This window comes from Globicephala melas, chromosome 16 (genome assembly GCF_963455315.2).
Source record: "Globicephala melas chromosome 16, mGloMel1.2, whole genome shotgun sequence".
Taxonomy (NCBI): Eukaryota; Metazoa; Chordata; class Mammalia; order Artiodactyla; family Delphinidae; genus Globicephala; species Globicephala melas.
Window position 1 is genome coordinate 25,908,542 of NC_083329.1, and position 27,926 is coordinate 25,936,467.

Consider the following 27,926-nt stretch of genomic DNA (forward strand, 5'->3'; position numbering starts at 1 on the left):
AGCCTCACATCCCCTATCTCCAACAGGGCAGCAGCGCCAGGCAAGAAGGGGTAAAAAGCTCTTTATTTGAAGCTCCAGGGTAGGGCAGGGCACTGGCCTCTCAGCCGAGGCCCCCAGAGTTCAGTTTCCCTACGGTTCACAGTGAGGCCCCGCCACACAGTCCAGCTGTGCCCATCGGCAGGCGGGTCAGACCTGCAGGTTGACAAAGGGTGCAAAGCCTGCCATGTCCTGTAGCAGCACCAGGGCCTGATGCAGCGGAGGCTCCACATCGATGTCCACGCCGCGCTTCCGCAAACGGCTTAGGCTGGGCTCGGCCACATGGTGGCAGTGCCGCACCCGCAGCGAGCGCAGCGCGGGGCAGTACTCGGCCAGCGTCCTGGGGGAGGAGCCGGGTGAGGTGAGGGGCGTGAAGCCGCTACACCCACGGTGGGGGAGCCGGCAAAGCCCCTGTCTCCCTCCAGTTCGGGGTATACTTCTTCCCTCCGTATAGAAGGGAGGAGACCCGGTTTGGGGTCATACATTTAATGCGTCCAGTGAACCGGAGACTTCCTGTCTCTGAAACAGGGAACCTGCTTCTCAGCTGTGCCCAGGATTGCAAGGTTTTCCCCTTGTTGAAGAACAGCCAGAAATCTGACTTTTGTACTCTGTACGTGGAATCTCCCAATGTGTAAATACTGGTTCAAAAAAGTTTTTAAACTGTGGGCTCTCTGGCCTAGGCATTCCTAGAGGCCCTTCCTGTTCAGAATGGGGGTACCGTGGTAGCAGGAAGATACAGGAACCCCAGTTCTGCCTTTCGACAACTACAGCCCGCCCCAACCCCCAGAGGCTAATTGATTGCCCTCCTCCCATCCCACCGACCCCAGGCCCAGGCACCTGACACCGTCGCTTCCAACCCGGAGGCAGCCGGTTAGGTCGAGGTGCTGGAGTTCCGGGCAGTTGCGAGCCAATTCCTGGACGGCGACGTCCCCCACATTTGCGTTGACCGCCAGCGAGAGGCTGCGAAGGCCTGCGCCGCGCCTCTGTGCCAGGTACACGATGGCTTCATCCTTGAGCTGTCGGCAGGCGGTGAGGTCCAGCTCCTCAAGGGCCGGACAGCGGTCAGCGAGGCCGCGCAGCGCCAGCCCATCTACCCAGTCACAGTGCGCGAGCGAAAGGCGCTGCAGGCGGGGGCAGCCCTCGGCCAGCGCCCCCAGCGCGCGGCGGCTCAGTTGCCCGCAGCCGGCCAGCGCCACACTCCGCAGCTGGGGATTCCGCGCCAGCACCGGCACCAGATCCTCGTCCGACAGCCATTCGTGACACGGCGCCAGCGCCAGCTCCTGCAGCCCCTCGGCGTCCCGCAGCAGCCAGGCCAATGCGGCCTGCGGGATCTGCGGACCCACCTACGGGCGGGGAAGCACCTCGACTCTCAGCTGGTTACGGGGGCGGACGCTGCCTACCCGTCCCTGAGGAGTGCTTTCCTGGCAGCAGGTCGCCCTCGGGGCTTGCCACCTGACCTCCCAAGAGAGACCCTACGCGCCCTCTGAGTTGATTCCCGGTACTCGCCCTTTGAGAGTACTTCTCGCTGGGTGGATCGCTTCCAGGTCATTCCTAGAGGCCCAAGGGGGATCCCAAAGGGTAGACAGCAGAGCTGGGAGCTGGAGGTTCAGGGCTGGCGACTGGAGGTTAGAGGCGGGGCTGGAGCCGGGGCGGGGGCAGAAGTGGGTGGGGCTCCGGCCCCAGGCTTACCTGAGCGGCGTCGAAGCGGCGCAGCCCGGCCAGGTGCAGCTGCACTAGCGCCCGGAAGGCCCGACTGACGCGCTGCAGCCGGAGCAGCTGGCGCAGCGGCACACGGTTCAGGACGTGTGGGAGCAGCACGTCTTCCCAGGGCAGGTCCAGGAGCCTGCGGGCAAAGGGGCGTTGGCGGCGGCGTCACCGGGTTGCTGTTACCTGCGAGTCCGCCTCCGTTATGCTCCTAAGCCCCGGCTCCTAAAAGCGACCCCCAGACCCGGCCCTGGTTCAGCTACCCTCCCCCAGGCCTTTTTTCCCTCTCTCGGCCCCTCCGGTGCTCGGTACCTGACGGCTCCGGGCTCTTGCTCCCCTCCGGACTGCTCCATCGGTGGCTCCGTCGGCTGTCTACTGCGCGTGCGCAGTAAGGTCTTCTTGCTTTGGCCTGGAGCGGCCGCAGCGAACCCGCCTACTTTGGCTGTAGAGACAGACCGATTCAATCGAGTGCCGGCTCACTGAGGATCCTGTCTGAAAGTGTTCCGGATGGATCCCGAAACTGAAGGCGAAACAGGCCGGTGGTATAAAGTTAGACCTCGCCTTCTCCGCTACAGGGCTTGAGACCCGAGGCTGAAGAATGCGATGGTGCAGCAGAGACTGGCTTTTTTCGTTTTGGGCTAGTGGCCGCCTCAAAGTGAAGTGATGGGCGGAGCAGGCAAAGCCAAACGTATAAGGGGCGGGGCCAGGACTGTTAAGGTTCTGGGCCTATTTTCTCTGCCCTCTGATCGCGTTTAGCGAGTTTGAAAAATGGGGAAAAACTGTCCAGGCTCTTATTGCCTGGCACGTAGTAGATGTTGCTGAATGAATTGAATGGGGAAAGCTAGAATTTTTCATCCTTCATCAAGCAAACTTGCCCAAACCTCCCATCCCTGGTTAATTGTGAAGTACAGAGCTATCCAACCCTTTCCACTCCCGGAAGATTTGTAACGGGTTTACACCTTGGAGGGAGAAACGTAGGGTCGAGAAGAAGGACTGTATCTCCAACTGGGTCCCTTTCCTTTACCCAGGAGGTCTAGAGTCCTGAGAAGAATAAGTGTTCAGGTCAGCCCTCCAGGAATACTGCTTATCGGTTGGCCTGGGGGTTTAGTTGTGGGGTCTGGGGCTGGGCCCGCCCTGGGGCAGTAATCCCCCCCCCCCCACACACACACACACACAGCTCTGGGCTCAGACTCTGGGTTGCCCTCTCACTGCGTCCCCAGATCCTAGTTCAGAGTCCGCTCCAGGGAACCTCTGGAGCAGTGCTTTCCCCATCATCCATTGGCGGGGAGGATGTGAAGGAGGCCGAGGGCTGCTGCTCTCCCAGATAGCTCCCATCCCCCCACCCCAACCCCCGGCCCCAGCAGGGTTGCACTTTCCCGTCGTGCAACCGTTTCACCTGCCTCTTCATAACGAAAAATGCTTCCCATCCATTATCAGGGCTTCGGCATCTCTGCAAGGTGGGCATGTCTGTTCCGTCACTCCACTTTGAAGATGAAACCGAGGCCCTGGAGAGGCAGCACCTTGTCCGGGGTCAAGCGAGTCGGGATAAAGAACTCAGGCATCCTGGTTTTCCCAAAATCCCTTTCACACTCCTCCACCCTCCCCCACCCCACCCCCACTCCCATGATGCGAGAAGGGAGTAAACAGCAGCGGGGAAGGACCAAGGAGGGTCAGTTTGGGTGAGGGACTTGCTCCCTTTTCCTCCGCCTGCTTGGGGAAGGGTAGCTGGGAGGACAGATCTGTGCTAAGATAGAGTCAAGTGGGCGCGCACCACCTCGGGCCGCGCGCCTCCGCCCCATCCCAGCGTTGTTCCCGCTTCTGCGCCTGCGCAGTGTGACAAATCTGGCGCTGTCCCCTTCAGCACCACGCCGAGCCCGCGCAGCCCCTCCCCGCGGTGAGCCCCGCGCACCCCCGCCCCGCAAGTTCTTGCGCCCCCTGACCACTCGAACAGACCCCTTCTTGCTTCCGAGGTCACCACTTGCCTGCCCTGGAGTTCCCAAGAAGAGCAGTTGCCCTAGTAACTTTAGCGGTGCTTTCTTAAAATAGCCGGGCCCGCTTCTACCTTGGCCAAGGACACAAGGGTTGCCTGTCTCCCACTTCCTCTAGTCCAGGCGTCATTCCGTCTAACCTCTTACCAGACGGGCAGGATGCCTAACTCAGGCAGCAAGGAAGTTCTTTTTGAAGTCTGACTAACATTCCTTCTGCTGCATCCTGGGCGAGTGGTCAGGGTTGTGTCTCCTGAGTCCTAGTCTTAGAACATCCGGAGGGTTTGAGGCAGTGCTCCCTAGATCTTTCTTCCATAAATTGATGGTCTCCTGGATTTAGGGGGCGGGTCCAGTCTACACCCGTACCGTGTGCTGGCGCGGCCGCGTGCTCGTGGGGGCGGGAGCGCATGTGGCATGTAACAGGTCATGTGGCAACCTCCTAGGGACACGCGTGGGGTCTGGAGCGGGACACGCGTGTGCAGCTGGGTCCTGCGTGCCGCTCGGGGTGGTGGACGAGAGGGACGTGGACACGATTGGGGTGGGTCATGTGAGGGTCTGAAGAACAAACCAGAGGTTCCATACGTCCTCCCCCTCCTCAGGGGCGGGTCTCAGGTTGGCGGGATTGCCCAGCGGGGACCTAGCGTCGAGAAGGGGGGCCAGCCTCCGGGGCTCAGGGCCCCGGGAAAGGGCGGGGTGGGGGGGAGCATTAGCTCTGAGCCGCGCGTAGGGGGGAAGGAGGGACTGAGAGGCGGGCGGGCCTGGAGCAAGCGGGAGCAAGCGGGAGCCGCGCTGCCTTCACAGCTGAGCTGGGCCCAGCCTCTCCCCTGCCTCTCCTCGGCCCCAGCTCCAGGCGAGCAGCGGTGAGTACTGAGGCGGCTCGAGTCCAGGGCTGCACTGGGGGTGCGCTGGGCCCCGATTGCGCTTCAGAAACCTGCCTGGCATGGTTGCTGCTCCTGACCCTTGCCCCTACCCTGCATTGCCACCAGGAGACCTTTTACCCCTTTATGGTCCTTCCTGGGTTGGACAAGATCTGTCATACGCCTGGGGGGTGGGGGGAGAGATGGGGAGAGGGTCTGGTTCAGCCTTCACGCTGCCCCCCCCAGGAACCAGTGACTAGTGGGGGTTGGGGGAGAGGGTGTATGTCCCTGTTTACGGATGTGTGTGAGGATGCATCTGTATGTGTGTGACTGTGATCAGTAAGTGTCTGTGAGTGTCTGATATGCCTGTGTCTCTATGTGCCTTGGAGAATGAGGGCCTGTGTGTATATTTGGGTATCTCTTTGTGTGTTCCTGTTTGATTGCAGTGTGTGTGTAAAACAAGCATGTGCCTTTCCATTACACACATATTTGTTATGACTGTGAGAGTGTATGAGGGTGTGTCTTTGAGCAATGTGTGTGTGTGCCTGTGTCTGTGTGTGCTGGAGGGTGTTGTCTATGAATGTGTTAGCGGTGTACTGATATTATTTGTCCTTATGTGTGTGTGTGCATGAGTATGTGTACCTGTATGGAGAACAAGAATGTCCCTTTCCCATTCAGCATGTATGTAGTAGAGGAGGAGCCTCTGTTCAGGCCTTTCTCTTCCCTTTCACCTATGCCTCTCAGCCCCTCATGTCCCTATGTACCACCCCCATTCTTCCTCCCTCTCCTTCCAGGAGGCCTGAGTTCTCTCCCCCTGAGTGAGGGGCTTCTATAGAGAGACTGTGGAAGGTCCATGGCTGGACGATGATGATGGCTGGCTGATACTTCTGGTCCTGAGGGTGGGGTAGCAGTCTTCCCCCTCCCCCACCAGAAGTAGTTCCAAAATGCCACAGGAACTCTGGGCTCACTCAACTTCTGAAATGCCTTCCTCTCTCCTCCCAGGGTGATGCTTAGAGCCCCCAGGCAGAAAGGAGAGGAGCCAGGGGCCCATTGGGGGTACAATTCTTTTCTCTTCAGGCCTCCATGGAAGTAGTCCCAGCAGGAAGACTGATCACCACCCCCAGGGGTGGGATCAATGATGCCATATTCCCGGCGTGGGCTAGACCCCTGGTGCTCAGTGACCCCAGCCAGCTTTCCCTTCCCTGTCTCTGCTCTCCTGTCCACCCAACTCCCCGGCAGTTCACCCCCTCCTCCCCTTCCTCTCTTGCAGGCCTGTCTGAAGAGTATGCTGCGCCCTCACTCCCCACCTGGCCTGGCCATCCCTGCCCCCCCAGCCTGACCCCCGGCCCCAGCATGGCCCAGGGTGCCATGCGCTTCTGCTCGGAAGGCGACTGTGCCATCTCCCCGCCACGATGCCCACGCCGCTGGCTCCCCGAAGGCCCAGTGCCCCAGAGCCCCCCAGCCAGCATGTATGGCAGCACAGGCTCCCTACTACGGCGGGTGGCAGGTCCAAGTCCCCAAGGCCGGGAACTTGGACGTGTGACAGCACCCTGTACACCCCTGCGTGGCCCCCCTTCACCCCGTGTTGCTCCCTCACCCTGGGCACCCTCTTCACCCACTGGGCAGCCTCCACCAGGGGCCCGGAGCTCTGTGGTCATATTCCGCTTTGTGGAGAAGGCCAGCGTGAGGCCACTGAATGGGCTACCTGCTCCCGGAGGCTTGAGTCGGAGCTGGGACCTGGGTGGGGTCTCTCCTCCCAGTCCCACCTCAGCCCTTGGTCCTGGCTCCAACCGAAAGTTGCGGCTAGAAGCATCCACATCAGACCCACTCCCAGCTGGAGGAGGCTCAGCTCTGCCTGGCAGCCAGGGCCTTGTACACGGGCCACCAGCTCAACCTCAGGTTGGAGCAGACGGCCTTTACTCCTCTCTCCCCAATGGGCTGGGGGGACCCTCTGAGCACCTGGCCACATTATTCCGAGGACCTGCTGACACTGGACTCCTTAACCAGGTATGTGATCTCCCTTGGGCTCCCTGGAACCCCAGAGACCCAGCAAAGGCCAAGGCTTGTCTTCTTGGTGGTCTTGGGCCTATCAGCTGTTCACTCTGAATCCTTCAATGTGTGCTAAATCTGCCTCTTTCTTGCCCTCTTTGTTTGTCCTTATGTCTCTGCACCTCTGTCCCTGTCTGTTTTTCGTTCTGTGTTTCTGTCCCGTGTTCTTGTGTCTGTGTGTGTCTGGCTTTATCTCTGGGTGCCTGTGTCTATGTCTCCCTCCTTGGCTTAGGGGGACACCTGGTCCTCACCCAGAGAAGTCTCCTCTCATGCCCAGAGAATCGCTCGAGCCAAATGGGAATTCTTCTATGGCTCTTTGGACTCCCCCAGCTCAGGTAAGGCCTGGGACTGAGGCAAGGGGAACAGGACAGGGCCTTTTCTACAGCAGCCATGGCGGGCTAGGGAGCCTTCCTTTAAACCTCCCCCTATTCTTTCCTGGGCTTCTGAGTCAGCTAATGGCTCTCTAGGCCTCAGTCTATCCATCTGTGTTATGATGGGGGTTGGGGGATGGCAGCTAGGTTGGGCACTTGGAGGAAGCTGGGTAGTAGAGAGAGGGGATGGCAGGATGTCAAGGGTCATTCCTTGGAGTAGAAAAGAGGCTGGTCTCCCTCAGGCCCCTCAAAGCTGTTTGATAAGAACTTGATTTGAAATGAGCTCCACTGGCACCAGGAACAAGCTGAGTTTGTAGCAGGAGGAATGGCGGCTAGACAGTGAAAGAGCTTCCTGCCAGTTTGAGGCAGTGGGGGAGAGTTCCTTCTGAGAACAGAATCAGGACAGGGAGCTGACCTGAATAACCTCCTGACCAGGATGCCTGTGCACACTGCAGGTGCTAAGCCCCCAGAGCAGGCCCCCCCATCTCCACCTGGGGTGGGCTCAGGGCAGGGCTCTGGGGTGGCTGTGGGGCGAGCAGCCAAGTACTCCGAGACGGACCTGGACACAGTGCCCCTGAGGTGCTACCGCGAGACCGACATCGATGAGGTGCTGGCTGAGCGGGAAGAGGCTGACTCGGCCATCGAGAGTCAGCCCAGCTCTGAGGGCCCGCCTGGCACTGCCCGCCCACCTGCCCCACGTCCCGGCCCATGCCTTGGCCCTCGTTCCAGCCTGGGCAGTGGCAATGAGGACGAGGATGAGGCAGGTGGGGAAGAGGATGTGGACGACGAGGTGTTTGAGGCCTCAGAAGGGGCCCGGTGAGTGGGGGAGTGGGAGAGGAAAGTGGCTTGCTCCTTCCCACTGGCCCAGAGCCAGAGCTGGGCTCAAAGGGATGGGAATAGAGACAAGGGTGGGGCCGGGAATGTCAGGACAAAGCGGTGTGCTGACAGGGCGCTGTAGCACTCGGGATTCCGGACAGAGGCCTGAGGCCTGGCAGGGTGCGGGGGGTGTGGGGACCATCAGCAAGAGCCCAGGAGGGTAGGGGCAGCCAGGATAGAGGAGGAAAGGGGTTCTAATGAGGGCCAGGGGCAGAGTGACAGGCCGAGGTCAGAATCAAGCCTGGGGGCACGGGAGCATCAGGCTAGATCCTGGATCCCGGCAGGAGAACGTGGAGTGTAGGGGCCTTCCTCTCTGTCTCACACCCCATTGCAGCCTGGAGCCTCATCTTCTTTTCCTAAGATGTTGCCAGAAATAGAAATGGGATGGCAGGAGGAGAGAGGATCAGGGAGAAGGAGGAGAAAGGGAGATTAACAGGGAGTGAGAGAGGAAGGGGATTGGGTGTTGGGTATGGGTAGGGCTGGGGTGCTCCAGGGTCACTAAATAGCTTGGCAAACCTGTGGTGGGGACCCCGTACCCGGGTGGCTCTTTTCGGGGGCTGGGAGCCTGTGGAAAGGGGATGATAATCCCCTTCACAGAGTCGGTATGAAAGTTCAATGAAATGCTACCTGAGAGCTGTCCTGTAGGCCCCTGATCAGAGATTCTCCTCCCCGCCCCTGCAGGCCAGGCACCCGAATGCCTCACTCCGGGCCTCTCAAGTCGCCTCTGCCCTTTCTACCTGGGACCAGCCCCTTGGCTGATGGGCCCGACTCTTTCAGTTGTGTGTTTGAAGCCATCTTGGAGTCACACCGGGCCAAGGGCACCTCCTACACCAGCCTCGCCTCGCTGGAGGCCCTGGCCTCACCTGGCCCAACCCAGAGCCCCTTCTTCACCTTTGAGCTGCCTCCCCAGCCCCCTGCCCCCAGGCCTGACCCACCTGCTTCTGCCCCACTTGCCCCTCTCGAACCGGATTCTGGTACCAGCTCTGCTGCTGATGGGCCTTGGACACAGAGAGGGGAGGAAGAGGAGGCAGAGGCTGGAGCCAAGCAGGCCCCAAGGAGGGAGCCCCCTAGTCCCTGCCGCTCAGAAGACAGCTACGGGCTGGGGGCAGCTCCCCTGGGCAGGTGAGTGATTCCTTTGGGTCCTCAGACTTGAGGCCCCAGGGCCCCAGGGCCCCAGGAACAGTTGCTCTAAGGGACAGAGCCTGAGTGTGAAGATGTAGTTTATATTCTTAACCCCTGATAGGAGTGGTTAGGGGATACAGATGTGTTTTCTCATTTGGAGGACTACTTCCATTGGCTGTGAGTGGGAGCCCCTCACAGCCTGCCGCCTTGGTCTCAGATCCAGTGACTTGCGAAACCATGGTTTAGGATTGAAGGGTCCCTAGAGGACACCCTCCTCTTTCTCTAGAAGGGCCCTTCCCTCCCCAGACAGAGCCCTAACCTGCTTAGAATTCTTCTGATCTTACCCTCAGTCAGCCTGGAGGTTTCTCCCAAAGATGCAGCCACCAGCTTCTCCTTTTGCTTCCCTCCCATGTCACCTCCCCCCTCCAATCTAGAGTCTCTCACCCTTCTCCAGGAAGTCCTTTCACCAGTCTAACCTTTCTGCTCTCCCCTCTGCCAACTACCCTCTCAGTCACTGAAGCCATGGCAACAGGAGGGGGTGGCCAGGGAGACAGGGTTGCCTAGCAACTAGGAGTTTCCGGCCTCTGTCTCTGGGGTGACAGGTGGCTTTGTGAGTAGAGCAGCTGGGGTGGGAAAGGAAGGCAGAAGGAGACAGGGGATGAGGAATTCACTCTGACCCCCAATACCCTCTACCCCAGAGCCTACTTCTTTGAGGGTGTAAGAGAAGGACTGGAGGAGGCTCCTCTCCCTAAAAGGCGGGAAGGGGAAAGACATAGGAGCAGGAAAGTGTCCCTGCTGCCCTCACATCTTTGTCTGCCCCTCCACTGTTCCTCCCTAGCAGTCCATCTATCCTATCTTTGCCCATAGTCTCAGACAGAGAGGACTCTGTCCTGAGTAGGTCCAGTGTGGGAATGGGGAATCTATGTCTAATAGCAAACTTAGGGAGCTTTGGGGAAAGCAGCCAGAACTCCCAAAGCAGCAACATGGACGTGGGTTAGATTTGAGGCAGGACTTCCACAGAGAGGTGGTAATGATGGAGTAGGCTGATGGAAGGAATCTACTTCTCTGGAGAAAAGAAAAATGCCTTCCCCATGTCCCAATCTTCCCTTCTCTGTCTACTGGGTCTGGAGGCAGAGGAAGGATCTGGATGGCCCCCGAGGGCTTGCCCCACCTCTGAGCTGGTGTTCTACCCTGGCAGTGAACCGCCCCTGAACCAGCTCGTGTCTGATTCGGACTCAGAGCTGGACAGCACAGAGCGGCTGGCCCTGGGAAGCACAGACACCTTGTCTAATGGGCAGAAAGCAGACCTGGAGGCTGCGCAGCGCCTAGCTAAGAGGCTGTACCGACTAGATGGCTTCAGGAAGGCGGATGTGGCCCGGCACCTGGGCAAGAAGTAAAGGCACTGGGCTGGGATTGAGAATGGGGGGAGAAGGGATGCATCCTGCGGGCAGCGCCTCCACATCCCCTGTATCTAATACCCCCAGGTCTCTAGGTAAACCCCACCTGGCCCCTTGACACTTCCCCTTGAGACTCCACCTGTCTCTCTGCCCTGCCCACAGCAATGACTTCAGCAAACTTGTGGCTGGAGAGTACCTGAAGTTCTTTGTCTTCACGGGCATGACTCTGGACCAAGCTCTCAGGTGGGTGTCCAGCCCTTTGAGGGCAGTGCCTACTCTCCAGGCCTGGTGTGCAGGGCCTCAGTTATGCCTCCTCTGAGCCCCGTGACTCCCCTAAACTGCCCTGAAGTCACCCTTTCCCAAGGTGTCTGGGCATGGCCAAGAGCCAGGGCTGCCTGGTAAGGGGACCTTGGGTAGAGGTGACATGTCCCCTCTTCCCACCTCCCCAGGGTGTTTCTGAAGGAGCTGGCCTTAATGGGTGAGACCCAGGAACGGGAGCGTGTGCTGGCCCACTTCTCCCAGAGATACTTCCAGTGCAATCCTGGAGCCCTGTCCTCAGAGGGTGAGGAGGCCCGGGGCAGGGCATTCCTGGCTGGTCACTGAGGCAGATGGGCACATCTGTGCAAAGCAGCATGAGTGTGTGTGCAGAAGTACCCAAATGCACGAGCTTGCAGGCATGCAAGCATGCATGTATGCAGACAGTACTGGCACGGCTGCACAGATGTGGAACTGTGCATGTGGGCAGGTATAGTGCTAGGTAGGGTCTAGTGTGTGTTGTGAAGAGGCACGTGGCAGGTGTGTTTGCATGCCGTTGTTTGCATACATGTGCAAGACACTGCTTGGCCTGAGTAGGGATTCTATTTGGTCTGCATAACTGTGTGGGGCCCAATGGCTTGCATAGACACAGAGGCATGGTGGTGTTGGGGCAAGCAGTGGGCTGCCCCTAGAACCTTAGGGAGTTAGGTAGGGTGACCTAAGAAGAGGGAGAGGTCCCATCTGAGGGATTTACTGGAAGAGAGGTCTTTGCTCTGGAGGGGTTTGCTAATGGGGTCGGGGACTTACAAAAGTGTGGTTGTGAGCCAAAGGGGTTCCTGAAAGGGGGCAGGGGATGAACTGGAAGATTGAGGAAGATAGATGTGGAAGAGTCCCTGCGAGGTGGCCAAGGCTGAATGTCAGTTCTCTCCTAGACGGTGCGCACACGCTGACCTGCGCCCTCATGCTACTCAATACGGATCTCCACGGCCACGTGAGTAGGGGGGCTGGCGGGAGGGAGCCCGGAGCACCCCGTCCAGGCCCTCAAGGCCTGGGAGGCGAAGGACTCCCCAAGCTCAGAGGCCTCTGTGCCCTCCATTAGAACATTGGGAAGCGCATGACCTGCGGAGACTTCATTGGTAACCTGGAGGGCCTCAACGAAGGCGGCGACTTCCCCAGAGAGCTGCTCAAGGTGGGGGGTGGGGTGGGGCGGGGCAGAGGTCGTTGGAGGGGAGGGACAGGGGACCTGTCAGCAGGCCTCCGAGGGAGGGGCGGGGAGGGGCCTGCCACCACCCAGTTCCCGCTGTGGAAGCCTGAGCTCTAGTGACTCAGCCTGGGGACCGCCCCCTCCCCCAGCCCCCACAAGACTGGCTTTCCCGGAACATGCGCACTCGCAGTCCCAGCGCGCAGCGGGGGAGGGCGGGGAAAACAGTTCTCGAAAACACGTGACCAGCAGGCCCTGGACCCTGTATTTTGGCTTCGTTAGTGCCCCTCCTTAAGTGTTCACTGAGGAAAGGGGTGGGGTGTGTGTGTGTGTAGGTACACCACTTCCCTCCCCGCGCCCAGCCCCCGCCCCACGGTGTACAGCCACAAAGGCCTCTCTGGTACCGCTGCACTGGAGGGACCCGGAGATGGGGGCCCTGAGAAGGACAAAGGCTTTCCGGGGTCCTGAAGCCAGTTAGCACCAAGCTGGGACTACACACTGCGCTTCTGGCTCCTTAGTGGGCAGGCCCCGCGCCCAGGCGCCAGGTCCTGAGGGGTTAGCTACACTGGAGCGGGTAGGATGGGAGGAGGAGGGAGGTGGCCTGGTCCTTGGCTTCAGTCCTCTTCCAGATCGGGTGGCGTTTTATCTGAGAAGGCCTGCACGCCCTTGAAACCCCCAGAGTTGTCAAAGGGGTCTCCCGGCCACCGCATACATGTGACAGCACAGGAGTGTCCTGGGGTGTGTCTGTGAACGTGGGGTATGTTGAGCTTCTGAGTTTGGGAACGTATCTTGAGTGGGGCCGTCCACTGTGAGTTGGGGGGGGCGTCAGTGAGTTGGGGTGTATGCTGACTTGTATATGTGATTTAGGGTCTGTGAATCATAGGGCTTTGACTTGGAGTGTGTTTGTGCTTTAGGGCTTATGATTTAGAGTGTGTTGGGATGTAGGTTGGGTGTTTGTGTGTGTTGGGGTGTATATCTACGAATTGACTATCTGGTTTATGACAGGTGTCCATGAGTAGGGGGTGTATGTCTGTGAGTTAATGACTGTAAAATTTGAGGTGTACCTCTGAATTTGTAGTGTCTGTGAGTTGAGGTGAATGTGAATTGGTGCATCTGGTTAGTTGGGGTGTATGTAAAGTGGGGTGTTTGAAGGTGATTATATACTCGGGCATTTGAAGTATCTGTGGGTCGGTGAGCTGGGTAATTCCACGGCTGTCTCCATCCCGCGCCGCTGTCTCTAGACTCGTGGCCCCTCCTGGCTCTGTAAAAAAGGGCCGCCAGGAGGCGTTCCGACCTTTCTCCTCACCACCGCACCCTGACGAGCCAGGAGAGCGCTCCAGACCCTACAGGGACAGCCCATCTCACAGCCCTAACCTCCCAGCACCCCTAGAAAAGGCCACCGCGCCGCCCCCCCACCGGCCCTCCCAGGCGCCTCCCCCGTGACGGCGCGCGGCGGGCCTCCTCTCGGTCGGACGCCTCCATTTTGCGCCGTCCCCGCCCCTCGCCCGCGCCCTCCCCTCTCCGTCGGCGCCCACCCCCCCACGCGCTCTCGCCGAGCTGCAGAGCAGACCGCGTCGTCGCCGCCGCCGCCGAGCGCTCCGTGCGTCGGTGGGAGCCGGGCCGGGCAGGGCTCGGGCCGGGCCGGGCCGGGCTGCTCGCGCCGGCTGTCGGGGGAGCCGTCCGCGGGCCGTCCGGGCCGTCCGCGGCCGAGGCCGGACGGCGGCATGGCCGGGGGCCGCGGCGCGCCGGCCGGGCCAGCATGATCGGTGTCAACAGCATCCACAGCAGCGCCGGGCGGCTGCGCTCGCGCTCGCTGTGCTCCGTGCGCTACGGGCGCACCCACCGCGGCGCGGAGACCCTGTGCTACGGCTGGCCGCAGCGCTCGCGCAGTCTCAAGCCCGTGCTCTACACCGACCTGGTGGTCAGCCGCCTGCAGAGCCGCAAGAAGAAAAAGGCGGTGAGGGCGGTGGGGCCGCGGCCCACGCCAGGCTGGGGGACGACCGAGGGGGTTGCTGAGGGCGGCACGCGACTGAGGGGGCGGCTTGAGGGAGGCGCCGAAGGCATCGCGAGCCGAGGGGGGAGCCCGACACGGACAGAGCCCACGGGTAGCCAGGGGTGGGCATGGGGTGGGGGTAGGGCAGAGACCCTCGGATCAAGTTGGGGATCGCAGACCAAAGGGTCTTTGGACCTTCTAGATGAGAGCATGAGACGGAGCTCACCTGTGGGGTTTAGGAATTTTCGAAGGAAGACGTTGTGGGCCAAAGGAAGTGCCGAGAGGGGCAGGGGATGAACTGCAGGGGTGGAGACAAGGACCGCAGGTTGGCTTTCGGTGGCCACTTCACGTCCTGGCCCGAGAGTTGGAGCGTGAGGGCTTAGGGTCTGCGCCTTGCTGAGTTTGGTCGGGGTGGTGCTGGGAGGGCTGAGTATGCACCTGACTGGGCTGTGCTGTGTATGCATCTGACTGGGTTGTGCTGTGGGGTGGAGGTCGTGGTGTACCTGCCCCCCGCCAGGGTGTGCCCATGTGGGGTGCTTGGCAAGCCTTGTGGTTGGGTATAGCAGTGGACAGTGAAAGAGTCAGAGACCGTGTTGTGTGGGCAGTCGGGGCCTGTGTCCCATCTTGGAGAAGGTGCCAACGTCACCACTGCATCCAACTCCTCGCACGCAGGCATCACACGCCACACGCTTAGCCGCATGTGCTGGGGACACACCCACTCACGGACAGGCTGGTGGAAGCGCCCCCACAGTGGGAGGCACTGGTGTGAACCCACGTTGCAGGCTACTCCCAAGAAGAGGGGTCCCCTATGCCACTACTGGAACCCATCCTCTCCTCCGACCACCCCAAGACCCCTGCAGGTCCCCCAGGCCAACTGTACAGAGGCAAGTGACTGGTTCGGGAATTCACAGGGAGTGTGGAGTGTGCAGGGTTTGGAAGCTAAAACTATTGTCTTTTAGACTAGTGTCCACTCTGCAGGAACATGAAGTATGTGCGTGGGCAGGGGGCTGGACCACTCTGGCATTTGGCTTGGTGGGGCTCTCTGGGTTGGGCGAAGATCTCAGCTTGCACTGGGGCTGGGAGCCATGGGAGTGTGTTCTCTGTTAGCCAAGGAGGGAGGTGACAGGGAGAGTCCTGTTCCTGGGCCTCAGTTTCCCCATATGCCCTGTGTGGGTTTATCCTGTCGAAATAGGCCAAAACACATGGTTGGGGAAAGGAGAGCTTCTTAGGCTGCTCTTTTCCATTCCTTCTAGGGCTGTGCTTCCCCCACCCAGGTTCTGAATAGGATGACTCTTAACAATAACAACAACAGCAAAGATAATAGCAGTTGCTATTTGTTGTACATAAACCGCCAGGATGTCCTGTGTTAGTTGCTTGCCCTATGGTAAACACGTGGTACTTGGACTTCCCTGGCGGTCCAGTGGTTAAGAGCTCCCAGTGCAGGGGTGCGGGTTCTATCCCTGGTCAGGGAACTGAGATCCTGCATGCTGCGTGGCGTGGCCAAAAAAAAAAATAAAACGACCATGTGGTGCTACGTTTGTTCTTCCCATGGAGACTTGTCCAAAGTCATGCAGCTCAAGTGGCAAACCTGGGCCTGGGTCCTAGTACCTTGTTCTAGAGCCTGTCAGTCATTACACCCTGCTGCCCATCCCCACCCCCAGTTCTGTCTCCTCCCCCAAACTTGGAGGGAGGGCTCTGAGCTCTGGCATTGGTGCCCCTCCCCCCAGGGTTGACCCCCACCCCCTTGGTTTGTTCCTCCTTCTGCAGGCCTTGTACAGCTCCATCAAGAATGAAAAGTTGCAGTGGGCCATGTGAGTCCTGGGGCGTGTGAGGGGCTGGGATGGGACGTCGGGAAGGGGCTGCCTGGAGAGGTCGAGAGCCCTGAGATGGGCTGAGTGAATCCTGGGGCTGTGGAGCCGGGGAGGCGGGTGAGAGCACGAGAGGCAGTGAGGCTGCCTCACTTCCTTTTTTGGAGGTGCCCGCCTGGACGTGGGGTTCTGTGTCTTGTCTCTAGCTGGGTTGTTATGACAAGCTGGGTTGGGGTGGGTGGCCATTGTCAGCTGGCCTGGGATGAGGGTGCTGAAACAAATGGGGGGAGGTCTCTTGGCACCCAAGTGGGAAAATAGAAGTCTCTGGAAGTAGGGCCCCGACCAGTAAAGGGAGAGCCTCCTCCTGGGTCCTAGGGAGCCCAGAGTGTCACAGAATTGTCTACTCTTGGCAGCCCCAGTGGAAACAGAAAGACTCAGAGTTAAGTCTTGGAAGAGTCTAGTCTGAGGGAGGAGGTCTAGTTTTAGTCGAGTCCCCCAGTCTGAGGTAGAGCCCTCATCTGAACAGTCAATAGATCACTCCTACTTGCTGGTATCTGCTGAGAGTCCAGTCACTGCTCAGTTTAGCTGGGAGCTCCCAGTCTGCAGGAGAGAAGACCTCAGAGGAGGCAAAGCTCAGGACTGGGGTACAGGGGGGATCAGGGAAAGCTTCTGTGAGCATTGGTCTCGGGGCAAGCCTTGACGGAGAGGAAGCATTGTTTGGGGAGAGAAGGAGGGAAGTTGGCATTTGGGAGGCCAATGTGTGGTGGCTGAAACGAGTGTGGGGTGAGGAGACCAAGAGGAGGCAGGCTAGCTGGAATGGAGAGTGGCAGGAGAGAGACAGTGTTGGTGAGGATGTAGTGTAGGCTCCAGGTGGAAGGCAGTAGGGAGCTACTGCAGGTTCTTGATGAGGGAGTGACAAAATAGAATCAGATTCTTTAGATGACAGCTAACAGAGCCTGCAGACCAGGAGGTACTAGGAAGCTCCTTCTGCCACCATGTAGCCAGCAAGCTACGAGTAAAGCCTGGTGCTGGGTGTGGTTGAGAGGCTGATTCAGACATGTGTCTGCTCTGGTGAAGAAGGGAGTGAGGGGTGTGTGTGTGTGTGTGTGTGCAGAAATGGAGAGGATGGGGCTGCGTACACGTGAGGGGAGGAAGGGACAGACGTGGCCCTACCCTTGGGAACTCTAATCTGGGGGCAGAGACATGCTGCCTCGAGGACCCCTGATCTGAGTGGGGAGGTACAGCTACACCCTGGTGCAACCTGGTCTGAGGCCAGAAATGTGGCTCCAGGAGCCTCAGGCTGAGGGGAGCCACGCCCTATGAGAGGGGCAGTCCCCCCAGCCCCTTCTTCACAGACACTGGAGGAGCTTTCCTGGGTGGCAGAGGCTGGGCCTGAAGGGGGGGTCGTGGCTACACGGCCAGCCCCCTCTGAGGTGATCACACCTGCAGAGACGAGGAGGAGCTGAGACGCTCTCTGTCTGAGTTGGCTGACCCCAACCCCAAGGTCATCAAGAGAGTCAGCGGGGGCAGTGGCAGCGGCTCCAGCCCTTTCCTGGACCTGACTCCCGAGCCCGGGGCCGCAGTCTACAAGCACGGGGCCTTGGTGCGAAAGGTGCACGCAGACCCTGACTGCAGGAAGAGTACGTGGCCAGGTGGGAAGGCCTGGGGGATGGATGGGAGTGGGCCTGTCTCAGGCCCCCCTGACTTGTCTTCCTTCCCCCCAGCACCTCGGGGCAAGCGGGGCTGGAAGAACTTCCACGGGATCCTCAAGGGCATGATCCTCTACCTGCAGAAGGTGCGGGGGCCAGCTCCAGGGGCTGGGGCTGAGCTGGCTCAGGGGAGGGAGTAGGGGCGGGCCGAGCTGGGCTGGGACTGCAGCCAGGACGAGATGGGCACCCCACAGGAGGAGTACCAGCCTGGGGAGGCCCCGTCGGAGGCTGAGCTGAAGAACGCCATCAGCATCCACCACGCACTGGCCACGCGTGCCAGTGACTACAGCAAGAGGCCCCACGTCTTCTACTTGCGCACCGCTGACTGGCGGGTCTTCCTCTTCCAGGCTCCGTGAGTGCCCTCCTCCTGCCCATCCCAGACCCCTTCACTCCACTCCCAGCTTGCTCCCATCCCTTGTCCCTGGATTGCCTCATTCCTTCTCAGGCCAGGACTGGCATCCCTGGATGGAACCCTGGGCCCAGGTCCCAGATGGCTGTGCTGTCTCCCCAGGAGCCTGGAGCAGATGCAGTCCTGGATCACTCGCATCAATGTGGTGGCTGCTATGTTCTCCGCACCCCCCTTCCCAGCTGCTGTCAGTTCCCAGAAGAAGTTCAGCCGCCCTCTGCTGCCCAGTGCTGCCACCCGCCTCCCCCAGGTACCCCCAGCTCTGTCCACCTGGTGCCAGCGCGACGGAGTGAGGCAGGCCTAGGCCGACTGCACTCCAGGCCGCTGTGTATGATACATGTAGATGTCCAGTGCACCAGGACATGGGCCATAGGGGGGCGTGCAGAGGCTGAAATACTGTTGGTTGACCCATACATGGTGCTTTGTTCATCCAAAGGATGGGGCACCTTTTCTAAAAACTTGCACAAAGGCACTGTCTCTGCCAGAGTGACCATGCTCCCCCGGCCTCTAGGAGGAGCAGATGCGGACCCACGAGGCCAAGCTGAAGGCCATGGCAAGTGAGTTGCGGCAGCACCGGGCTGCCCATCTGGGCAAGAAGGCCCGGGGCAAGGAGGCTGAGGAACAGCGGCAGAAGGAGGCCTATCTGGAGTTTGAGGTGAGCCTCCCGGCCCGGGCAACTCTGTGGCTCCTTGCTCCACCGGTGGGACGTCTTTGTCCCCATACAGAGGCTCAGACTAGTGATTCATGGCATGGACTCTAAGAGTGGGACTAGCTAAGTGACCCTGGGCAGACTGCTTAATCCCTCTGAGCCGCGCTTTCCTCTTCTGTGGGACAGGGACAGCATTCCATTCCCCACTAGGGAAATAAAAGGAGATGATGTCTCTTACGTGCTCAGTTTTGCCAACTTTGGTAAAGGCTCAAGAAACATTAGCTGTTACAGTTGACAGTCTAGAGAGAGCCCAGAGAAGGTCCCCAAACTACCCAGGGATCATGTCGCAGTCAGTCCTTGGGGGCTTTTGGGGCTTCAGAGGTAGGCAAGAACGTGGCATCTCCTAGCCTTCTTTGGCGTTCCCTCCCTGCTCCAGACGGGGGTGGGCTGGGCAGACGGCGGACAGCAGGCTCATCCCTGCCCCTCTGCCTCAGAAATCTCGCTATGGCACATATGCAGCGCTGCTTCGGGTCAAGCTGAAGGCGGGCAGTGAAGAGCTGGATGCGGTAGAGGCAGCACTGGCCCAAGCCGGGAGCACGGAAGACGGACTCCCCCCCACTCACTCCAGTCCCTCCTCGCAACCCAACACCTCCAGCCAGCCCCGGGCTCAGTGTCCTGGCGCAGAGTCTCGCGCAGGGGCAGGCAGTGGGCGGTGGAAGCCCTGAGTTGAGGGTGGGAGTCGGGGGGGGGGGGGGGCGGGTGGTGCCCACCAGGCACCTGCATGACAGGGCCCTGCCTGAGCCCGGGCCGGCCTCGGGCCACCTGGGAGGGCCCCTCGGTCCAGGGCCTGACCGCGCCGGACGCGGTGTCCGGGGCAGGGCAGGGCTAGGGCATGGGCCTCAGGAGCCTTAGGCTAAGGGCCCCTCCGAGACCCCCTTTTTGTGATAATGTTTTGCACTTTTTCGTACAGGGGACTGGGACGGGAGGGGCCAGGGCCCCTAGACTTTTGATGCTTTTTTTTTTGTGTGGGGGAGACCTGACGTTTCTGCTGAGACACCCCACCCCTGACACCAGCAATCGCCCTCCACCCTGGGGCCTGGCTCAGACAGAAGCCAGGAGTTGGGGCTGAGCTGGTTTTCCCTCCCTCTTCCATGAGGGCTCACCCGCTCTTTCCAGAGGTGGCGGAAGGGTGTCCATGCTGAGGCCCTATGCACAGGCCGGGGGCAGCATGGCCTTGCTTTCCCTCCTTCAGTGGGCCCTGCCCTTTGTATAGCCTCCACCTCCATTAAAACTGCTCTAGACTTGCTGGCTGGGCCTCCTCCTCTATCCAGTGCCTGGCCTGAGGCCAGGATAGGCATTTGGTTCCCAGGAACAATAGTCACACACATCAGGGGCTGCTCTAAGTTGGGGAGGAGGCCACACCCCCTCCCTTTCTCATGAGAATCTTTTATTTGCCCCAACTGAAGGGTGGGCACGGGGTGTTAAATAAGAACTGGAATAGGTGGGGACACTGTACAGAGGGGCCCAGGAAGGGGGCTGGTGGGTGGGCAGCAGTTCAGTGCACCTGAGGCTGGGGATGTCCGTGGCAGAGCCCTCCTGGTGGCTCAGGAGGGGGACCCAGCTTCTCTGCTTCCTGTTCCACCGACTGGCTGCCGTATGCACTGTCCTCCTTCACCTCTGCTGGGGGAGTGGACACGGGGAAGGACATAGGGAAGAGTCAAGGCCTCAAGCCTCCCACCCTCCAAGCCCAGATCCAGCTTTGAGGTAGGGCCCCTTTACCTGTGCTAGGCAGCTTTTCTCGGGTCTCAGGACCTCTCAGCAGCCTCACTCCCTCGTCCAGGCCCATGTCAGACAGGGCATCCAGCAGGCCCGCCAAGTCCCCACCAGCCAGCTGAGGAGAAGGACAAGGCAGGAGGCTTGAGTCATGGTTAGGGTGTGGTGTCCGCAGAGAAGCACCAGAGACCTGAGGCTGGGGCATGGAGCACGGGACGGGGACCGACTGACCTTGTAACTGCGTAGGAGACTGCCGCTGGGTGAGGCCGTCTTTCGATATGTGTCCACCAGACTGCGCAGACCCAGCCGTTCTGCCAGCTCTGCCCAGCTGCCCTGGGCTCCTGGCCCATCTAGCAGATGCTCCAGGTTCTGTAGGACTGTATCCTCGAGTGGCATCTCTGGCTCTGAGGGGGACACACACATACCATGTTAGTTACCCCCCAGAGATGGGCAAAAACACAGCTGAATGCCACCTTTCTCACATGGTAACCTGATAGATAAGGCAGGAAGGGCCACTGGGGGGCAATGGACGGAGGACAGGGATGGAGGAAGGGAGACCTCCTTGAGTGGCCCTGAAGAAGAAGAGACCTCTGTGAGCAGGGGTCTGGGGTCTGGCATCTGGCAATGGGTGGGGAGATCTCACCTGCAGGGCTAGGTGGGGTCAGGGGGGGCGCCATGGTGTCCTGAGCAGCATTTAGCAGCAAGGTCTTCACCTGGGGAGACAGCCTCAGCCTTGACTACCTCCCATCACAGTCCTTAAGCCCAGGTACCAGATACTCAGGACCCATCTATAAGCCCAGCTGCCCCATCCCCTGGTACTTCTAGTCCCAGGCTGGCCTCACCTTGCTGCTGCGAGTGAGGTCAAGAGGTGTGTGGCCCCGAAAGCTGCCTCGGGTGTCCCTCTCAGGGCCCTCAGAATCTGAGTCACTACCAGAGGTGGGGGGCGAAGGCAGTGGGCACAAGGGCTCCTCGTTCTCTGCATGGATGTCGGCACCTGGGTGAGGGGATAGTCATGGAGAAGTACAACAGGAGCCCACATTAAGGATGCAAAGTGGGGGGACTGGGAGGCCCCGCTTTCCTTCCCCCCAGCCCTGTTCATATGCCCCTGAGAGTGAGACTGACCGGCCTTCAGAAGGAGGCGGGTGAGGGTCGGGGATCCCAGTCCAGCTGCCAGGTGTAGGGGCGTGTTTCCCGCAAAGGTACGGGCATTCACATTGGCCCGGAGCTGTGGGGTGCAAAGGAGTGGTTGATCACAGCACCAACTGATTGGCTGTCCCTCCGCCACACCCTCCCCATCCCTAGTCCCTCCACACCCTTGGCTCCATGCCTTCCACAATCCTCAGTCCCACCTTGGTGACCAGATGGGTGACCAACCCCAGCTCCTCCATTTCTGTGGCTAGATGCAGGGCTGTTCGGCCCCCCTGCCGCTCTGCAGCCTCCACTTCAGCTCCGTTGTCCACCAGCAGATCCAGGCACTCGGGGCTTCGGGCACGGACCGCCAGGTGTACAGGGTACAGTCCTAGTGACACAGCATGCTCAGCCTAAAGCTGTGCCCCCAGTGTGACCCCCTGACCATTTGACCTCGATGCCTCATGTCCACTACAGGCACTCACCAGGTACCCTCTCTGGTCCCCACCCTTGCCCGCTGGTCCAGGTGATGAACTCACCTTCAAAGTCTGGCAAGTGCAACAGTTGGGGCATGCTGGGAACTCCACTCCGCAGAAGGGTGCGCAGCACGTCAGGGGCACTGGCACGTGCCCGGAGTGCCAGGTGCACGGCTGAGTCTCCATGCCGATCCAGCAGTGCTGGATCTGCGCCCACCTGCAGCAGGAAGCTCACCACGCTGGTCTGCCCGGTGATCACTGCCAGATGCAGGGGCGTCTGGGGAGGCAGGCAGAGTGAGCCAGGCCTGCTCCTGGCCTAGACCCACCTGACTTCCAACCCCTACCCCCTCACCAATAGATGCCCCTCACCTGGTGCAGGTGGTTGGTGAGATTAACAACGCCGAGGTGCGGGGCGTGGTAGATGACGTGGGCTATTTGCTCAATGACGCTGGTCTGCCCGTGGATGATGGCCAAATGCAGCGGCCTGGGGGTTGGGGAGTAAGACTCTGGCCTAGTGAGCCCAGCAACGCAGCATCCTTCACTCTCAAAACCCCACCACCTCCACAATCTCTCTCCCTCGGCCCCACCCAGCCCAGACGTCTCCAAGGACATCGCTGCACCTGAACTTAATACTTCCGAGCACCTTTTGCGCTAAGTATGTACTATTATTGTGCCCCTTTAAAACTGAAGTGTGCAGAGATTAAGTATCTTGGACAGAACTAGAGCATAACGAGTCCAGGCTTGAAACCGGGTCTGTCCAACTCCAGAGCCCTGGCTCTTTTTAAGTCCCTTTCCCGCCCCGCCCCCCCACGACCTTCCACCGCGCCAAGCCCAGGACCCCGCCCGCCCGGCCGCCCGCCCTCCCACCTACGTGTCTCCGTTCTCGTCCTGCGCGGTCAGCAGGTGGCGCTGTCCTGCCAGCAGCGCGCGCGCGTCTGCCGTGACGCCGTAGTCGAGCAAGGCTCGGGCGCTGCGCTGCGCCAGGCCGAACAGGCGCGCGTTGTATTCCCGGGCTGGGGGCGACAGGGGGTGTGGGCATGGGCTAGGTCCCCACCCGCAGCGTCCCGACCGCCCGGATTCCCGAGGCCGTACCTCGATGCAGCAGCTCCGGGGCCTGTTCGCGTTGGAGGGTCCCGGAGGGGGCGCTCAGCTCTGCTGCTTCCTCCCCAGCATCCACGCTAGGCGCCTCGGAGGCCATCTGCGCCCCGCCCCCGCCTCCCGGGTAGCAGCCCATTGGGGCCGCACCGGACTGGTAGGGGCTGTAGGCCAAGGAGGAGGAGAAAAAGCCGAGGCTGCCACCTGTGGACACAGGCAGGACTGTGGGGAGGGGGCACCAGGAGGACTCTTCCAGATTTCTTCCCCCACAACTTTTCTCCCCTTTACCCCTCCCTCATCCATTCCCCTTCCTGCCACCAGCACTCACCTCCTCCTCCAGCTCCTCCATAACCCCCAGCCGAGCCCCCAGAGCCTCCACCCATGTGGGAGCCACCCCCAAAGGGCTGGGAGAAGGTGGGCAAGGCTTTCCTCCGCTTCCGCTGCACCTCCTCCTTGTCTGGGGGGAGAGGCAAATGAGATATTAAAACCCCAACTCACGCCTTGCCTCAAGAGCCCTGTCCCATGTTTGGTAATGGCCTTTCCCCTGAAAGCCCTCAGGCTGGCTCCTAGGGTCACCTCTTACTGGGACCTTCCCTACTCCTGATTTGACTCATGGGTCCCCTGATCTAGTTCTTGGGACCCTCCAGCCAAGCCCCCACCCTCCAGCCCCCGTGGGATCTTCAGCCCAGCTCCACCTTCCACCAGAGGATAATAGGTGAACTGTTTGGAGTCAGAGACATCCCCCCCACGCTTGCGTTTCAGTTGCAGGAACACAGTTACAGGACGCTCAATCTTCATCTTGTGATAGGGAGGTGTCCGGAACACAATGGCATACTAGGGGGAAAGAGAACATAAGGTGTATTAAGGCCTTGGCCTAGTTTCGGCCCAGGCCCAGCCCTGGCCCTAGGGTACCTGTTTGTGAACATCTGTGGGAGAGAAGTCCCCGAAGGCCTGCCATCCATTCTCATCATCCTCGTAGAACCGAACCTCAATGTCATCTACAGGGGAAATTGAAGTTTGGCCACAGCTCCTAGTAGAATCTCCAGGGCCATTTGTCCTGGAGCTGTCCCGGTCCCCAAGCTTGATACCCAACATCCCTAGCTCCCAGCCTAGGCTCCAGCCTCACCTTTCTGCACCTTGTCACAAAGCAGATAAACCTCATCTCCACCCCGCACAGAGCCAGCTGTCTTGTCCATTCGAGAAATCTTCAGGTTTGAGGCTCCAGGAGACTCTATGGAGATGGGATATCAATTACTTGAGAGGATATAATAGCCATGGTCCCAATTATGGAGCCAGGGGCTTTGTATTATCTGAACAACCCCAAGAGGTACAGGAACTGCTAGTATCTTCATCTACTCAAGATGGAAGCCATACTCAGAGAGGGGAAGTGACTTGCTCAAGATCACTCAGCTCATACATGGTGGGGCCAAGTTCAAACCCAGGCCTATCTGACTCCACAGTTCAAGGTTGCCCTCCATGCTCCCTCTGGCACCCAGGCCCCAGGTGATCAGGATACTCACTGCTGTCATGGATGGGTTGAGAGATAACTGGCTTCAGGGGCAGAGAGAAGGAGCCATCACTGGCTCGAAGGAAGGCAGAAAAGCGCAGCCGCACAATGCTCAGATCCATCACCTTCTTTAGTTCCTTGGCCTCCTGCTCCAGCTCCCGACGCTCGGCCTCTGGGCAGCGGGCACACATGTGACCCCTGGAGTCCTCCTTCTCTAGTCCTTCCATGACCACCTCCCATGACTCCCTCCATGTCCTCCATACCCGTAAGGCCCTGGGGCCTGGAGCGAAGCCGCTGTCTCTGAAGTTTTTGTATCATAATCTCCATCATGTTCTTCTTGGTCACATGCAGGACACCCAGGTTGTTAAATCTGGGTAGGGGAGGGGAGGAGTCAGAGGCCTTGCAGGCAGTTCTTTCCTCCTGAGGCACCCTCCCCACTGCCAGGGCTCAGCTCAGCTCTACTTCCTCTAGGAAGCTTTTCTAGTTTTCACTTGGGGCCTTGGGTTCTAGGGCCAACCAGGGTCTCTCCCCTTGGTCAGATGCTAAGCTCACAGAGGTGGGCTGGGGCCTAGAACTGGCAAGCAATGAGGGGGCACGCCAGTGGAGACCAGGGGTAGGGGGCACCTACTGGGCAGTCATATCCTTGGGCCCCACAGACACTGCGCAGACCCCCAGCTCCGAGCATTGCTTGCCCACCAAACTGTGGGCGTGAGCACGAGGCGGGTCACTGTGTGTTACCAGGTCCACCTCTATCTTGGCCGGTCCCTCGTAGTTACAGATCTGTGAGGGGTGAGGGCTGTCAGTAATGCCCATGAATACACTGTCCACTAGCCCACCCTCCAGCACTATCCTGGCTCACCTTGACAGTGGGATACGTCTTCCGACCCTTCTCGCTGGAGGCACCTGGCAGCCCTCCGTGGGAAGGGCCTTCACAGCCATATCGAAATCGGAAGCCTCGCTGAAGGTGCCAGGGCACAGTGACATTGTGACCAGGACAGACACCAGCCCCCCATCCCCCCCAGCCAGCAGTGACCATAATGACTGGATGTGTGTATCCTGAATCACAACCACACCACTGTGATCATCAGCAGCTAACCATCCCAACCCTAAGTGGGTCTGTGTCAGTTACCCTCCCTGTGGCCACCCAGCTGCAACTACCCCACTCGCCCCCAAAGCTGAAGCCATCCCACACTATCCCTTCCACTCGCTCACCTGCTTAGGCTGTTCCACGATCACCAGGTAGGGGCCATCAGCTGGGGACAGAGGGGCCTTGCTGAGCCAGGATCTCTGAGCCCACTCCCAAGGCAGAGGGCACATATTCCTCCCTTCCCCTCCCTCCAAGACAAGGGGAGGTCAGGGGACTTACTAACCTGTCTCTGGGGCTGGTTCCTTGGGTCCCACCATGGACGGGTTGAATTTGAAATCATCATATTCAATGATGCCATCCAGACCCTGGTTTGGAGACAGACTGGGGTGGCAGCTGATTCTGAGCCACCCCCAGAGCCCTCCACCTCTCAGCTCTGTAAGCCTTCAGTAATGACTCCCTCTCCTCCCCAGGCCCATATGAAAGCTCCTACTGTAAGCAGTTTGTAGACAGACTGACTGACAGGCAGGGTGAGATAATCTGAGGACATTACAGGTGTCGGGGAGTAGATGGCACTCCGAAAGATGGGCAGACAAGCAGACAGGCACGGGGGGGCAGACGGCTGGCTTTGGGGCCAGGCGGCGTGACTCACTGGGTCGTAGCAACTGTCCATGTCTCTGGGCTAGGCCCGGCTCTGTCCGGTGGCTTCGGCGGGTCCTGTTCCCCAGAGTTTCAGGCGCCCGCCTTAGGTGGGGAGGAGTGGCGGGGGTAGGGAGAGACAGATCAGGACGGGAGTTGGGGGAAGAGGGGGGCCCAAATTTGGGGGAGGGTCCGATCTCCTCCAGCTACCCGTCCGGGTGTGGCGGGCAAGATCCGGTGGAGGGCGAAATCTGGAGCTGGGCTGGGCCGGGCCGGGGAAGGGGCAGGAAAGTTAGAACAGCTTAGGAAAGTCCCGAAAATACCACGGGGAGGCGGGGCCGGAGGGGGCGTGCCTGGAAATGACGCCACTGGCCACTCCCCCGAGGCGGGAGGGGCGCGAGGTCTTCTCGCTGGCCTGCGGGCGCCCGCAGCACCTCTACAAGCAGAGGAGCGGCGAGACCCAGAGAAGGCCCCGCGGGGTTGGGGGCCACCTCCTCCCTCCAGAGCAGGCGCCAGGGCCTGGAGGGTCTTTCAAGGCCGGGGGAGGCTACTAGTCCGGGGCCAGGCCCGCCTCCCGTCCCCTTCCCCTCCCCCGTCCTGGAGCAACCTCGGGATTTTCTACTCCGAGAGAGGCCACGGCTGATTCACCCCGGGGGGTTTTGGGGGGATATTCCTACTGTAAGGAGGCCTCCTCCCCGAAGGGCTGTAGGCGGGGGCTCTTCCCAGTCGGGGGCCCCGGGGTTCTGCCCCGAGAACCGGTCTCTGGGGCCACGGGGCGGCGGGAGGAAAGGTGTCTCCTCCTTGGGATGGGTTCCTCTATTCCCTCTCCCCGAAACATCTGTACAGCTGTTGATTCCCACACCGCACCTGCTTTGGGGGCCCACGCCCCCCCCAGTCCCATAGCCGTGTGTAATGCATGTATGTGTCTGCATCACAGGTGTACAAGTGTGTTTCGGCCCATGTGCTTGTGTGTGCATGGTGTGAACATGCGTGTACAGGTGAGCGTCCTTTAATCAGTGTGGACACATGTCTGAGCATGTATGTAAGGGCACAGGTGAACATATCTTTGAGTTTCTGCGTGAAGGGTATGGGGTCCAGGCACCTGTGCACGGGTGAGTGTGTTTTGCGTGTGCATGTGTGTGTGAGTCTGAGTGCATGGACGACCCTTTGCACCCGCCGGTATATGTGTAGATGTACGTACGGCCCGCGTCTTTGTACAGGGATATTGATGTGTATCCGCGTGTCTTGTTCGTGTGCGTGCTCTCTGGAGTGTGCAGATGCCGCTCTTAAGCTCTGGGGCTCGGTCAGCTAAGGGCCCTCCTCCTGCCCTTCCCGGCGTCCCGCCACCCAGGGGTCTGAACCCAGCCACTCACCGCGGCGGCGGCTCCGGTTCCGGATTCTCTCCTTGCCCGACCCACCTCGGACGGGTCGCGGCACCTCTCCAACCACCCGGACTCCAGTCGGGAAAGCCCCTTTTCGGCCCCCGGGAGGGGGGAATTCCCGTGACGTTTCCGTGCGTCACTCGCCATGCCCTTTTTTATTGGCTGAAAGTTTAAGTCCCGGACTCGCGCAGCCAATCAGGAGTGGCTCAGGCAGCCCCTCAGAGGAGAAATATTTGCGCAGCGCGGGAAGCAGGAGTGAGAATGACTCTCAGGCGCTGGCTCTGGCCTGGGGACCAGTCCGCTGCGGGATCCGCTGACCGAGTGCCATTCCCCAGTCGAAGGACCCGGCTCCAGTCTCCTCACCCACCCAGGCATGTCCCAGCCGGCTGGCAGCCCCCGCTGCTGCTGGGCTTTATGGTGCGCC

General features: G+C 60.1%; 3 protein-coding genes across 17 annotated transcripts; 1 reads left to right on the top strand and 2 right to left on the bottom strand.

Annotated features, from left to right (window-relative positions):
- Positions 1 to 44: 44 nt before the first annotated feature.
- FBXL15 (F-box and leucine rich repeat protein 15) lies at positions 45 to 4,083 on the bottom strand. 9 transcript variants are annotated; one of them, XM_070043808.1, is made up of 7 exons: positions 3,876 to 4,083; positions 3,141 to 3,260; positions 2,700 to 2,781; positions 2,053 to 2,260; positions 1,726 to 1,879; positions 874 to 1,379; positions 45 to 376 (listed from the first exon to the last, which is right to left on the bottom strand). In XM_070043808.1, exons 4-7 carry the CDS (start codon positions 2,091 to 2,093, stop codon positions 187 to 189), a joined length of 891 nt encoding a protein of 296 aa, XP_069899909.1. In that variant the 5' UTR covers positions 2,094 to 2,260; positions 2,700 to 2,781; positions 3,141 to 3,260; positions 3,876 to 4,083; the 3' UTR covers positions 45 to 186. The 9 variants fall into 9 exon arrangements, with proteins under 9 accessions (XP_069899909.1, XP_069899910.1, XP_060141848.1 ...); XM_070043809.1 differs by having other exon boundaries at positions 3,723 to 4,083; XM_060285865.2 differs by lacking the exon at positions 2,700 to 2,781 and having other exon boundaries at positions 2,053 to 2,182.
- On the top strand, positions 3,474 to 19,724 carry PSD (pleckstrin and Sec7 domain containing). Of its 5 annotated transcripts, none has more exons than XM_060285854.1 (18): positions 3,474 to 3,634; positions 4,527 to 4,585; positions 5,853 to 6,589; positions 6,864 to 6,966; positions 7,458 to 7,818; positions 8,560 to 9,000; positions 10,199 to 10,393; positions 10,560 to 10,640; positions 10,847 to 10,959; positions 11,585 to 11,643; positions 11,752 to 11,841; positions 15,614 to 15,657; positions 17,104 to 17,306; positions 17,379 to 17,449; positions 17,558 to 17,715; positions 17,875 to 18,019; positions 18,281 to 18,424; positions 18,913 to 19,724. In XM_060285854.1, the coding sequence occupies exons 3-18, from the start codon at positions 5,936 to 5,938 to the stop codon at positions 19,141 to 19,143; spliced, it is 3,093 nt and encodes a 1,030-aa protein (XP_060141837.1). In that variant the 5' UTR covers positions 3,474 to 3,634; positions 4,527 to 4,585; positions 5,853 to 5,935; the 3' UTR covers positions 19,144 to 19,724. The 5 variants fall into 5 exon arrangements, 3 of the variants coding, with proteins under 3 accessions (XP_060141837.1, XP_060141836.1, XP_030721307.1); XM_060285853.1 differs by lacking the exon at positions 3,474 to 3,634 and adding an exon at positions 3,654 to 4,263; XM_030865447.2 differs by lacking the exon at positions 3,474 to 3,634 and having other exon boundaries at positions 4,421 to 4,585; positions 17,104 to 17,294.
- Positions 19,725 to 19,862: 138 nt separating this feature from the next.
- On the bottom strand, positions 19,863 to 27,643 carry NFKB2 (nuclear factor kappa B subunit 2). 3 transcript variants are annotated; one of them, XM_030865448.3, is made up of 23 exons: positions 27,494 to 27,643; positions 26,134 to 26,225; positions 25,768 to 25,849; positions 25,610 to 25,650; positions 25,257 to 25,355; positions 25,026 to 25,177; positions 24,661 to 24,767; positions 24,411 to 24,569; positions 24,017 to 24,121; positions 23,803 to 23,888; positions 23,586 to 23,724; positions 23,219 to 23,347; positions 22,888 to 23,094; positions 22,667 to 22,808; positions 22,165 to 22,279; positions 21,859 to 22,072; positions 21,541 to 21,710; positions 21,314 to 21,416; positions 21,034 to 21,185; positions 20,835 to 20,904; positions 20,423 to 20,595; positions 20,198 to 20,309; positions 19,863 to 20,098 (listed from the first exon to the last, which is right to left on the bottom strand). In XM_030865448.3, the coding sequence occupies exons 2-23, from the start codon at positions 26,152 to 26,154 to the stop codon at positions 19,974 to 19,976; spliced, it is 2,703 nt and encodes a 900-aa protein (XP_030721308.1). In that variant the 5' UTR covers positions 26,155 to 26,225; positions 27,494 to 27,643; the 3' UTR covers positions 19,863 to 19,973. The 3 variants fall into 3 exon arrangements, with proteins under 3 accessions (XP_030721308.1, XP_030721309.1, XP_069900056.1); XM_030865449.2 differs by lacking the exon at positions 27,494 to 27,643 and having other exon boundaries at positions 19,863 to 20,095; positions 26,134 to 26,431; XM_070043955.1 differs by lacking the exons at positions 25,026 to 25,177; positions 25,257 to 25,355; positions 25,768 to 25,849; positions 26,134 to 26,225; positions 27,494 to 27,643.
- Positions 27,644 to 27,926: the final 283 nt, after the last annotated feature.